The sequence below is a fragment of the Euprymna scolopes genome, chromosome 27 (assembly GCF_053919585.1).
Source record: "Euprymna scolopes isolate OS-2025 chromosome 27, ASM5391958v1, whole genome shotgun sequence".
NCBI classification, from domain to species: domain Eukaryota; kingdom Metazoa; phylum Mollusca; class Cephalopoda; order Sepiida; family Sepiolidae; genus Euprymna; species Euprymna scolopes.
The window spans coordinates 87,261,591-87,274,314 of NC_136508.1; the positions used below are offsets into that span (position 1 = coordinate 87,261,591).

The window sequence follows — 12,724 nt, forward strand, 5'->3', positions numbered from 1 at the left end:
TTACCCAAAGGCAAAACAACAGTAAGTTGTAGATGGGTGCATAAAATCAAAGAAAACACTGACGGGTCCCCTAAATACAAGCCCAGGTTCGTCGCAAAAGGGTACAGCCAAACTAAGGGAGTAGACTACATTAAGTCTTTTTCTCCGACGGCCAATATCTCATCGATCTGCATGTTAATGCAATAGCTGTCCAGTACAACCTAATAGTACACCAAATGGACATAAAAACGGCGTATCTCCATGCTCCAATTGACCACAAAATTTACATGGAACAACCGGAGCACAAAAAGGGGAAACAGACGAGAAACTAGTCTGTTTACTGAACAAATCCCTGTATGGCTTCAAACTATCAGGCCGAAACTGGAATAAAACCCTTCACAGCTACTTCAGCAGACATGGCTTTACCCAAAATCAGGTGGACCATCGCGTCTATATGCGAAACAACGGCAAAAAAAAATTATCATCGTCTCGTGGGTTGATGATTTAATCATTGCTGCCAATAACATCAACTCCCTAAATGACAAACAGTCGTTAACATCAGAATTGAAAATGAAAGACCTTGGAAAGCTGCACCATTTCTTCAGAATAGACTTCAATATAATTGAAGGTTATATCCAGATGAACCAAGAACTGAAGGTTATATCCAGATTAACCAAGAAAAATATGCAACAAAAATACTAGGAAGGTTTGATATGTCCGAATGCAAACCTAGGACAACCCCATGCAAGCAAAAACTGGATCTAGCTGGTGAAGAGGATAGCATGGTTGACTCCAGGAAATACTGCGAGGTTGTCAGGAGTCTAATTTACCTGATGATCTGCACCCGACCAGACCTATGCTATATTGTCGGGAAATTGTCACAGTATTGGTCCAAGCCACAAGAAAAACATTGGGTGGCAGCTAAACATGTATTGAGATACGTAACATCACAACAGCACCAACTGCACTACACGAAAACAAATCACCCAATCCAGTTAATCGCATACAGTGATGTTGACTGGGCGTTTAATCAACGAGACAGATGCAGTACATCCGGATATTGCTTTAGCCTAACCCAGGATGGGCCACCTATTTCCTGGAAGTCAAAAAGGCAACCTACTGTCGCTCTATCCACGTGCGAAAAAGCCACCCAAGTGGGGCTATATATTGTGCAACTATTCAAGGAAATGGATCCACACCAAGAACACGTCCCCATCAGAATATTCGGAGACAGTCAAAGCGCTATAGCGCTTTCTAAGGACCCCATTCATTGAACACATCGACATTAAGTACTATTTTATCAGAGAAGCTCTGAATAATAACAAAATACAAATAATTTACTGTTCCACAGCAGACATGATCGCCAACATCATGACAAAACCTCCAACTCGAACGAAGCTGGACAAGTTTAAAAAGTTTTTATTCGGACCCTAAACTGACACTAATCTGCTCCCACATATCTTTGTTTTTGTAAAGAAAAAAAAAACATAATAATATGCTGAGAGCAAGTGGGGGTGTTGCAAGTAAGTACAATAACTCTTATCATTGACCCTTTTATGATTACCTCCCTTTTACGTTGTAATCCCATAATCCCTTTTTACTCCTCACTTCCTTTTCCTGTCCCAAAAAATAAAATATACTTATACATGTTCGTGTCCTCCTTCAAATCTTTATTCCAGTTCCTTTTTCTCTTTTCACTGAAATGTAACTCGCAACAGAGCTTCTTAAATAAGGATTGGTATATATTATAAGAAAATATATTTCTACAGAAATATATATATATATATATATATAAAATAAAAATTACAATTAAATTTACCAAAATGATCCAAGATGGTAAAACTAAAGTATATTATTCATATAAATATTAAAGAATTAATATTTATAAAGTAATCTTAACCACATGTAAAAGCTCGATAAAACCAAATAGGAGATAGAGCTTATAATACCGTCATATTTTACCGTCATTGGATACTTTACCTTTCACCAGACTATCCATTCACGTGAAATCACCTTTTTCTTCACCATATTCCCTCTGCTTCACTTTTTGTTATCAAGTAAGATCTTTGACTTACTTGTTGTTTCATCAAATACTTTTGTATGCAAAATCCGATCCCGCATTTTGCTAATTCCTACTCTCTGATGAGAAGGAAAGTATTTCTTCGAAACTCCGCGGATTAAGAACCATCCACTTATTAAGTGTTTCCTTTTCAGATTAAATATGTTTTTGACTCTTTTTCAAGGTGTTTTTTAACATGTTTTATTAACTATTTGCTCTTATATATATATATATATATATATATATATATATATATGTATAAATAAATCCAGGCTTCTAAAGTAGGAACTAATGAACTCACATGTGTGTGTGTGTGTGTGTGTGTGTGTGTGTGTGTGTGTGTGTGTAGATATATTTTTATTTATATAGAAATATATTACATAGTTGCTACACTGAACATGCTAATGTTTCAGACAAGTCGTTGGCAAGAACCAAAAGTCCTCGTAAGGTGACATAATAAAGCTTACGTGCCACTAAAGGCATCTGGTTGCAGCTTTATTACGTCACTTGATGAGGACTTTTGGTTCTTGCCAATCAATTGTCCGAAACATTAGAATGTTCAACGTAGCGACTATGTAATAGTTGTCTATATAAACAAAAATGTTATATTTTGCTCTTTTTTATTGAGCACTCTTAATAACCTTGTTTTAATTCATGAGTTCTCCCTCTTGAATAGCTTTAACTTGGTATATATATCTTCTATAATATAAAGCTGAATGTCTCTGGGTGTGTCTGGCCACAAATAGGCTCCTATTTGGTTGACTATTATAGAAAACTGATCACATATAATGATAGAAGATGTATCGAGACACAGGAATGGGTATGTTTGATCTGGCATAATGATGATTCATTAAAATTGTGGGGTCTGCGTTCGCGTCTGGTCCACAAAGTATGGAAATAAAAAATTAAAAAATTAAAAAAACGTTTACAAGTGTTTTTGATATAGATGTACATAATAATACTTTGATAAGTATGTTTTAACTTAAATAGGGATGGTATAATAAAATTGTGGGGTCTGCGTTCGCGCCTGGCCTCCATAGAATGGAAATAGGCACAAACTTTAATAAAGACTTTTCATATCTATCTGCGTAAGTATACTTTGATAATTATGTTTCAGTCTGAAGAAATATGGTATAATAAAATTATGGGGTGTTCGTTCGCACTTGACCTCCATAGAATGGAAATATCTCACAAAGTTTAACAAAGTTTTTTTAATATAGATCCAGAGAATATTGTGATAAGTGTTTCAGTGTGAACAGGTATGGTATAATAAATTATGGGGTTTATCTATTTTATTGTTACTTTCATCATATTTTGCTTTGGTTTCGAAATTCGAAGCTATCTGTTTACAACCCTTCCTTTTCATAACCTATCATGCTTTCATAAATCAGAGTCCATTTTCTGTAGGCTGCTTTTGAACCCAGTCAACGACGGGTACTTTTACTAGTATATATATATATATATATACGGCATAATTGCGTTGACACACCGGTTCTCGTCAGATCACCAAAGTTAAGCAATGTTGAGCCTGGTTAGTACCAGATGGATGACCATTTGGGAATTCTAGACGCTATATGTGCTCTCCACTTATCTCGGCATTTGTTTCCAGTCATCCTGTACATACACTTCACTTGCCATTTGTATTTAACAATGTTGACTCAGGAGAGGTGTAGTTGGAGCTTTCATCCCTCCTGCCACAAAAATTTCACATGCAGACACCCATTTGTGGTTATCCATAGTTTATCAGACTGAAGGAGCCCCCCCCTATATATATATATATATATATATATATATATATATATATATATATATATATATATATATATATAGTTGGTAAAACTGGTAATTAGTAAAAAGAGAGTGCTCAATACTATTGAAGAGCAAATATGTGTTTTATTTTTTTATTACCGTTTTATCTGTTTCAGATGTTGGACCATGTTTATAATCTTAACAGCCTCATCAAACCTTACAGAAGGCTGTTAGATCGTAAACATGGTCCAACATCTGAAACATATGTAACCAAACAGATAAAACGGCAATAAAAAATGAAACATATATATATATATATATATATATATATATATATATATATATATATATATATATATATATATATATATATATATACTGAAAGTCTATATATAATTTTATGTTTACATATATGCAATAATTATATATGTGTTACTGGATATAAAACATTACCATTTGCAAACAAGTTTAATATGGATACAAAAATGATATTTCATTTTTTTAGATCGATGTGAAATGGTTGTTTGAGGTAATTTAGTTTGTTTCCAGCCTGACTTGAAATACGTCTTTAAATGGGTAGCCATTTCAAACATATTGAAACTAAAAGCCACAATATTTTTTTAAAAGTGCTCAATACATATGTAGAGCCATTATAAGTGAAGTTATATAAACATTAAAAAAAAACTACACGGATTAATGTACGTTTCAACGATGTTAGATTAATTCACGTAGGGTTTTTACTGCTGTTAATATAATTTCTTTCAAGTTTTGCATTAGTTTGAAAAGTATCGGAAATGAAAGATAAGGATAGAAGCGTTTGTAATGTGCAGCCTGCAGGAGTGCGGTCCTCTTTGATGACTGTAAAACTCTTGATGTGCCTCGAGGAGGGCGGGAGGGCAAAATTTACTGAAATTTATTTCAATTAATGTCACTTGTATTTATACTCAGGAAGCAAAAAGACATTGCGTTCCACATTTAGTCCCGAACGACGCTGAGTCCTCTAGCTAATGTAGACTCAGGAGAATAGTGCGGTCGACACGCAAATAGGGAAGACGAACTTGTAATTTTTTTTTTGTTGTTTTTTTTTAATATTGCCCAACAGGTGGCGCGACATGCCCGTATATAATCCACGTGTGTTGCCGCACAAAATGATGAAAAGTGTGTCGTCTTTCTAGTCTCAATTGTCTCGCTTACGTTTAAATAGTTATATAGAAAGTTACAAAAAATACTTATATAAAACAATTACAAAACGATGTTGTTAATTCCTTCTTTACAAACGTGTGTAATTATTTAAGCTGTGTTGAATTAGGATTTAAATTCAATATTCGAATGAAAATTGAATTCGTAATCTATTTGAACGTTTTTATATTAAAGTCTTTTAAATTTGTATTTGGGTCATAAAATATATTGTATATAATTTCAAATTAAATTCTAGGTTCATCTAATTCGATCCATTTTACTTGCAAACAGTTCGAAAAGTAGCTTTTTCAGTTTTAGGTAGAAAAAAAAAGAAAATCTATTAAAAATAAAAGATTTTCATTTTATATATATATATATATATATATATATATATATATATATATATATATATATATATATATGTATATCTGTACTTATGGCAAGTGAGATACACAAACGTTTGTTTCATCTGCAAGGAAATGTATTCAGCCTGACGAACTCTTACCGGAAAGGAGTACAAACGTTTCTGTGTAGTTTAACTCACTTATTTTATCTTACTACCACGAGCTACTCATGTGTGTAGAACTGTTGTAAGTAAATACTGTGGAAGACTCGGTTGTGTTTAATTCTCACAAAACAAGTTGATAGGCCAATATATATATATATATATATATATATATATATATATATATATATATATATATATATATATATATATATATATATGTGTGTGTGTGTGTGTGTGTGTGTGTGTGTGTACACACACACACACACATTTGCTTGCATACATAGCGAAAAGAAATGAGAATTGAAGATTTTGGAAAAATAAAGAGATACAAGGAGAAATGTGCGCACAAGGACGAAAGGGTAAAAATGATCAGATTTGTGAGAGACAGAGAGACGGGGGGGGGGAGACAGATCGGTGAGTCCCGAAAAGCCCGAGTATTCACGGACTCAGCCGAACTTTGCCGAATCGAAATCGAAACCCGGCGTTCATTTAAATATCACGTGTCCTCCACGTGATCGCCTTCATCTGTTCCATATAAAACTTAAATCATATCTACTTATTTTGTCATAAAACAACTCGGAGTTTACTGGAAGAGTTTACTAGATCGCCTCTGTAAAAAAAAAAAATCACATTTCAGTGGAGAATTTTTTGGATTGTAAAGAAAATAGAGGAAAGAAAATCCGACAGAGGACGACAAAAAAATATTATAATAATAATTAAACAGATCTACCTTTTTATTGATGTATCTTTTATAAATATACAATTTTACAAAGGATTCATTTTTAATTTGTGTTTTTTGTACCTTTCTGTCTCCCGATTAGTATTTCTTACAACGGGTTTGAGTGTGGCTGAGTGCGTGTGATCACTGCTACTACTACTACCACCACCGATGATCTCTGACACGATGGAATTAATAATAAATATAACTAAAAGATAAGCAAATATATAAGTTCGCATCTATAAGAAGGGCGGAAAAAGAAAAAACAAAAAAAAAAACAAAGCGATAGATTTTTATACAAAAAAAAGAAATCTTTCTGCCTGCTTTATTTTTACTTACTCTCCCTTCTCCCCACGTTTTACAACTGCACCACCTGCCATCGGTGAAGTTCGGTAAGGCTCGGCTGTTTCCGTGACTTTCCGTGCTTCCCCCCTTCCTACATTGTGAGCGTTCACTTGCACAGACGACGTCGGGCATCGCTCCGGCCGCACGGAAATTCCCGATCTTTTGATTGCATTTATAATTCGGCTACTCTTTACGTCACTCTTCCAATTGGACAGCCTTAGTCGTATTAGAGATGGCGTCTAGTAAGACGAAGTCCCAGCAGGTAAGTCTCTACTTTTTCCACAAATATTTCTAGATTACAGCTTCTTTTTTGCTTGCACTTGGACTTTTTAACACAATGGATTATTTCTACGAAATCTTTTTTCTTTTTTTTTTTTTTTTTTTTGCTTTTCCGTTGTCAATCTATTCTGACATAATACCTTTTTGGCCTGATCAGGTCTTCTTCTCTTTGACCATAAAGTAAGGGATCAATTTTTAACATCTCTTCAATTACATACAGATCCTCCACTTTGTGGCCGCCTTGTATGTAGGCGTAGCTACCAAATTTATTCTGCATATTTTTTTAAATAATACTGTTACCTATCACTATTAATAAGTGTGTTTGTTTGTTTGTCTTTTGCCCTTGAGGATATCTTTTGAGCTTTGACTTAAAAAGAAAATTGTTTTCCTAAATCGAAGAGTCACACTTGTAAAATTTAGAGGTCGATTGCAAACTAATCTTTTTTTTCTTTTTTTTTCTTAGGAGAAATTGATCTGCCATGTTGCTCTCCCACATATGATGGCTTCCTTGATTAAAAAAAAAATTTTTTTTTAAATAACTGATCTCCTTATATGTTCCCTTAATGCATAGTGTTTAATTAAAATCAAGTATTATTTTTATTAATTATATATATTTTCGAAAAAAAATGTATGTTTCTATTTTTTATTTATTTTTTTTTTTAAATCTATTTTCGCAATAGACCCCTCCCCTAATCTGCGTCCATTTTATAAATTTTTAAAAAGTATATATTTTCATTAAAACATTAGTATTATTTTGCTAGTTAAAAAATTATTTTCTTAGTTAAAACAATCTTAAGATATAAAATCTTGGCAAAGAATGATTTAACTGTTTTTCTACTTCTACAGTTTATGGATTGTGTGGACAAAATAGCATTATTATATTTAGAAAAAAAAACTTAACATGTGATTCACAATTTAATTTAGATAATGTAAAAATTGACTTTAACATTAAAATTCAATTTAAAAATAGCACACGCTGTAAACTGTAGAAGCACCTTTTTTATTAATAAAACTAAAAGTAAATTGCTTTTTAAAAACATAATTTCGATGAATGCTAAAGAATTTCTTATTTTAAATTGTCATCGAATTATTCGTACTACTATTCTTATCCGTCTTATATTTACAATGTTTCAGCCGATGTTGCCTTCCATCATCTTCAGGTGCATCTTTTTATTATAAAGATGCTAGAGTTGGAAAAATACACCTGAGGATGGTCGGAGGTTATATCGACTGAAACGTTAGAAGTCAGAATAATACGCATCTAAAACAACTCTGAGAAAAAGTAGTTTATATAAAAAAAAAAAAAAAAAAAAAAAAGCTTTTTTAAGATATGTTAATTATTTCATTCTGAATTTATGAATATAAATTATTTTTTATAAACTCATTAGAATTTTGTCATTTGGAACGCACATTATTTAAGTGAAATCTTGATTAATTGACAAATATGATTATCACGTTATTTTTGGATATTCTCCCAAATTGAATAACTTGTTTTGCAAGGTTAAATAGGGTCAAACTCAACTTAAGAAAATAATCTTAATTATTTTTTTTTTAAATCATAATTAAATTGCAATTAAATTGGAGTTTTTAAATTACATTTGCTAATAATTCTTTTTAAACTAAAATCTGAATTTCTCCGTAAATACAAAATTAAATATTTTTAAATTGACCTCCTTATTCTGCTATTCTATTAGTAATTATTTTATATGTCTCAATTGCAGTAAATAAAACAAAATAAACGATTAAACAAAAATAACTAATTTTTTTTTTTTTTAGTGCAACCAGCTGTTGCTCTTTTTCGTTTTTTAAGGAAAATGTGGATTTTCCCCGGAGGGGGGGGGGGGCTGTTAAATCTTGGATGAATGTTTCATGGCTTAAAAAAGAAAAAGCTGTTTGACAATAAATGGATGACTCGTTATCATCAGATTGTGTGTTTTCAAATACGTCATACAATTTTAGTTGCATAATAATTTTATCTTGCTGGTTATGTTCACAACGTTTTGCCCGATGTAACCTCCGTTCTTTTTCAGATGCATCTTTTTACACTCTTGTTCGGAGGTTATATTGGCCGAAACGTTGCGAATGTAATACGCAAGCTGAGAACATTAGTCCAAATAAATCAATACACGTCTCAAACGTTTTAAAACATAATACCAAATCATTCTTTAAAAAACAATGTCGAAATTGACTATAAAATCTGACGTTTCCACCTGTTATTTATTTTATCAATTTTTTTTTTTTTCATTAAAAAAAAATGAAAATGACGATCATTCGCTGAAAAACAAAAACAAAAAAATTCTAAAATTTTTATAGTCTGACAGGACGATTATTTGCAGGCGTCCTTCTTTCCTATTCGACATATTTTTTAAATTTTTCATTAAATAGATTAAATTTTACTAAAATACTTTTCTTCTTCCTTTAAAGAATGCAATATTTTTATTTTTTTAATTTCGTTTTCTCAACTTCAATGTCACCCAGATATAGTATGAGCGATATTGTCATATTTCCTTAGTATAGCCGACGTACATCATTTATAGGCACAGTTTTTGCTGTCTTTTAGCATGAACCGAACCGTGTGTATGTATATGTATGTATGTATATATATATATATATATATATATATATATATATATAATACCCATTAACCCTTATCCTCGAGTGGCCTCTGGGCCTTGATAAGTGGTGACCCCCCCCTGTAAAAATATGGTGCTAGTGCAGAGAGTGATCCGTGCTATTTTTTTAAATCGTATTTCCAAGTTTAATTAAAGTTTTATGATATATTTTTTTTTATTCAATTGTACGGTTGAAGTATAGAATATGTACAAAACACCCTCCCCATGTTAAGAATGGCTTTTTAAATAATAACGTTATTATTTACGTCCGGATCACTCTGCACTAGTACCAAATATATATATATATATATATATATATATATATATATATATATATATATAAAGCAATACTATGAACTATTTACCTCTACTATTTATATAAAAAACTTTGAGTTCGTTCCCTATTGATTCGAAAATGGCTGAGTTAATTTTTATGAAATTTCACATGAAGGTACTTTATGTGCTTGTTCTTGGATAGGTTTTTGTGCCGGAATGGCTTCGATAAGTATCTATAATCGATAATAAAAAAAAATCCTATGTAAGAACGAACAGGCGATTTTGACTGAAATTAAAACCTTACACAGCTTAACATCACAAGTGCATTTGAGAAGTTTTATTACCACACAGGCCGAAAGGCCCAACAAATAAAAATCAGCAGAAACGGCAGGGACGCGTTCAAAATGAATGTTTCTGTTTAGAGCACAAAATTGAAGCATGATGCTTGACTTTTGCATTTTATACCTTAATGCAAGCCATTATAAAATTAGCAGTAGCTTCTCCACAATGCAATGTAGACTACAATATATTTTGAACTTGGTCACTGCGAGGGGCATCTGAAGCTTCCTCCAGGTCCATCGCGATGCATCCCCAATTAAAGCATGCAATCAATCGATTAGATAAAAATAAACTAGGCTATTTCATTGATTTCGATGACAATAAAAATATAGGAGTGTGAAACATTATCCCGGGCAACGTCCGGTAACCCTGCTAGTAATAGATTTATATATATATATATATATATATATATATATATATATATATATATATATATATATATACTCATAGATTTAGTAATCAGGGCTTTACATTGCAAATGAAAAGAACATATTTACGAGTTATGTTTTTTACAAGTGACTACTATAAATAAAAAACTCTTTTACCAAGTGCTTTTTTTTACCAGCAATTTTCCAAAGCTCATTACTGAGTAGAAAATGTCTTTTCAGCTTTTATTTTTTTTTTTTTAATAAACCGAGAAAAGTCAAATTATTTCACAATAGTTTTCATAGAACAATATTCTTCTTTTTTAACAACAGTTGTTTAAAAATTATGAAGAATTTCGAATATTATACCTTCAAGTGTTAACATAAAATTAATAGCATATTACGTATTATTTCCCCCAAAATACAGAAAAATCTTCATAATGTATAAATATGTCATGTTCCAGAAATCGCATGAGTTTGTCTAGTAACTTTTCTATTTGGCTAGTATACAACAAATATTTAGTTGTGATAGGTAAACTATATATAAATTTGTAATATAGCTCTGTATACACTAAGTGATTTTACATGAACCATATATATACTCATATTTTAGTATGAATCATATATATATACTTATATTTTAGTATGAATTATATATATACTCATATTTTAGTATGAATCATATATATATATACTCACATTTCAGTATGAATCATATATATATACTCATATTTTAGTATGAATCATATATATATACTCATATTTTAGTATGAATCATATATATATACTCATATTTTAGTATGAATCATATATATATACTCATATTTTAGTATGAATCATATATATATACTCATATTTTAGTATGAATCATATATATATACTCATATTTTAGTATGAATCATATATATATACTCATATTTTAGTATGAATCATATATATATATACTCATATTTTAGTATGAATCATATATATATACTCATATTTTAGTATGAATCATATATATATACTCATATTTTAGTATGAATCATATATATATACTCATATTTTAGTATGAATCATATATATATACTCATATTTTAGTATGAATCATATATATATACTCATATTTTAGTATGAATCATATATATATACTCATATTTTAGTATGAATCATATATATATACTCATATTTCAGTATGAATCATATATATATACTCATATTTTAGTATGAATCATATATATATACTCATATTTTAGTATGAATCATATATATATACTTATATTTTAGTATGAATCCTATATATATATACTCATATTTTAGTATGAATCATATATATACTCATATTTTAGTATGAATCATATATATATACTCATATTTCAATATGAACCATATATATACTCATATTTTAGCATGAATCATATATATATACTCATATTTTAGTATGAATCATATATATGTTCATATTTTAGTATGAACCATATATTTATTCATATTTTAGTATGAACCATATATTTATTCATATTTTAGTATGAACCATATATATGTTCATATTTTAGTATGAACCATATATATGTTCATATTTTAGTATGAACCATATATATGTTCATATTTTAGTATGAACCATGTATATGTTCATATTTTAGTATGAACCATGTATATGTTCATATTTTAGTATGAACCATGTATATGTTCATATTTTAGTATGAACCATGTATATGTTCATATTTTAGTATGAACCATATATATGTTCATATTTTAGTATGAACCATGTATATGTTCATATTTTAGTATGAACCATGTATATGTTCATATTTTAGTATGAACCATGTATATGTTCATATTTTAGTATGAACCATGTATATGTTCATATTTTAGTATGAACCATGTATATGTTCATATTTTAGTATGAACCATGTATATGTTCATATTTTAGTATGAACCATGTATATGTTCATATTTTAGTATGAACCATGTATATGTTCATATTTTAGTATGAACCATGTATATTTTCATATTTTAGTATGAACCATGTATATGTATCATATTTTGTATGAAGCATATATATGTATTTAATCATATTTTGTATGACATATATATGTTCATACTAAATATGATATATAACATATACATGGTTCATACTAAAATATGAACATATACATGTTCATACTAAAATATGAACATATACATGGTTCATATTTTAGTATGACCATGTATATGTTCATATTTTAGTATGAACATATATATGTATATATATCATATATGTATGAATACTAAAATATGAACATATCATGGTTCATACTAAAATATGAACATATACATGGTTCAACTAAAATATGA

The 12,724-nt window shown here is 30.0% G+C and overlaps 1 protein-coding gene and 1 pseudogene across 1 annotated transcript in view; both read left to right on the forward strand.

The window, feature by feature from the left end:
• The first annotated feature begins 692 nt into the window (after positions 1-692).
• LOC145248728 (uncharacterized) lies at positions 693-1,253 on the forward strand (annotated as a pseudogene).
• A 4,701-nt stretch (positions 1,254-5,954) lies between these two features.
• LOC145248965 (sodium/potassium-transporting ATPase subunit alpha-B-like) overlaps positions 5,955-12,724 on the forward strand; it is an 85,727-nt gene continuing 78,957 nt past the window's right edge. The window contains exon 1 of the mRNA XM_080110772.1: positions 5,955-6,799. Within this exon, the coding sequence (XP_079966898.1) occupies positions 6,770-6,799 (30 nt within the window). The 5' untranslated portion in view covers positions 5,955-6,769. The remainder of the gene's footprint in view (positions 6,800-12,724) is intronic.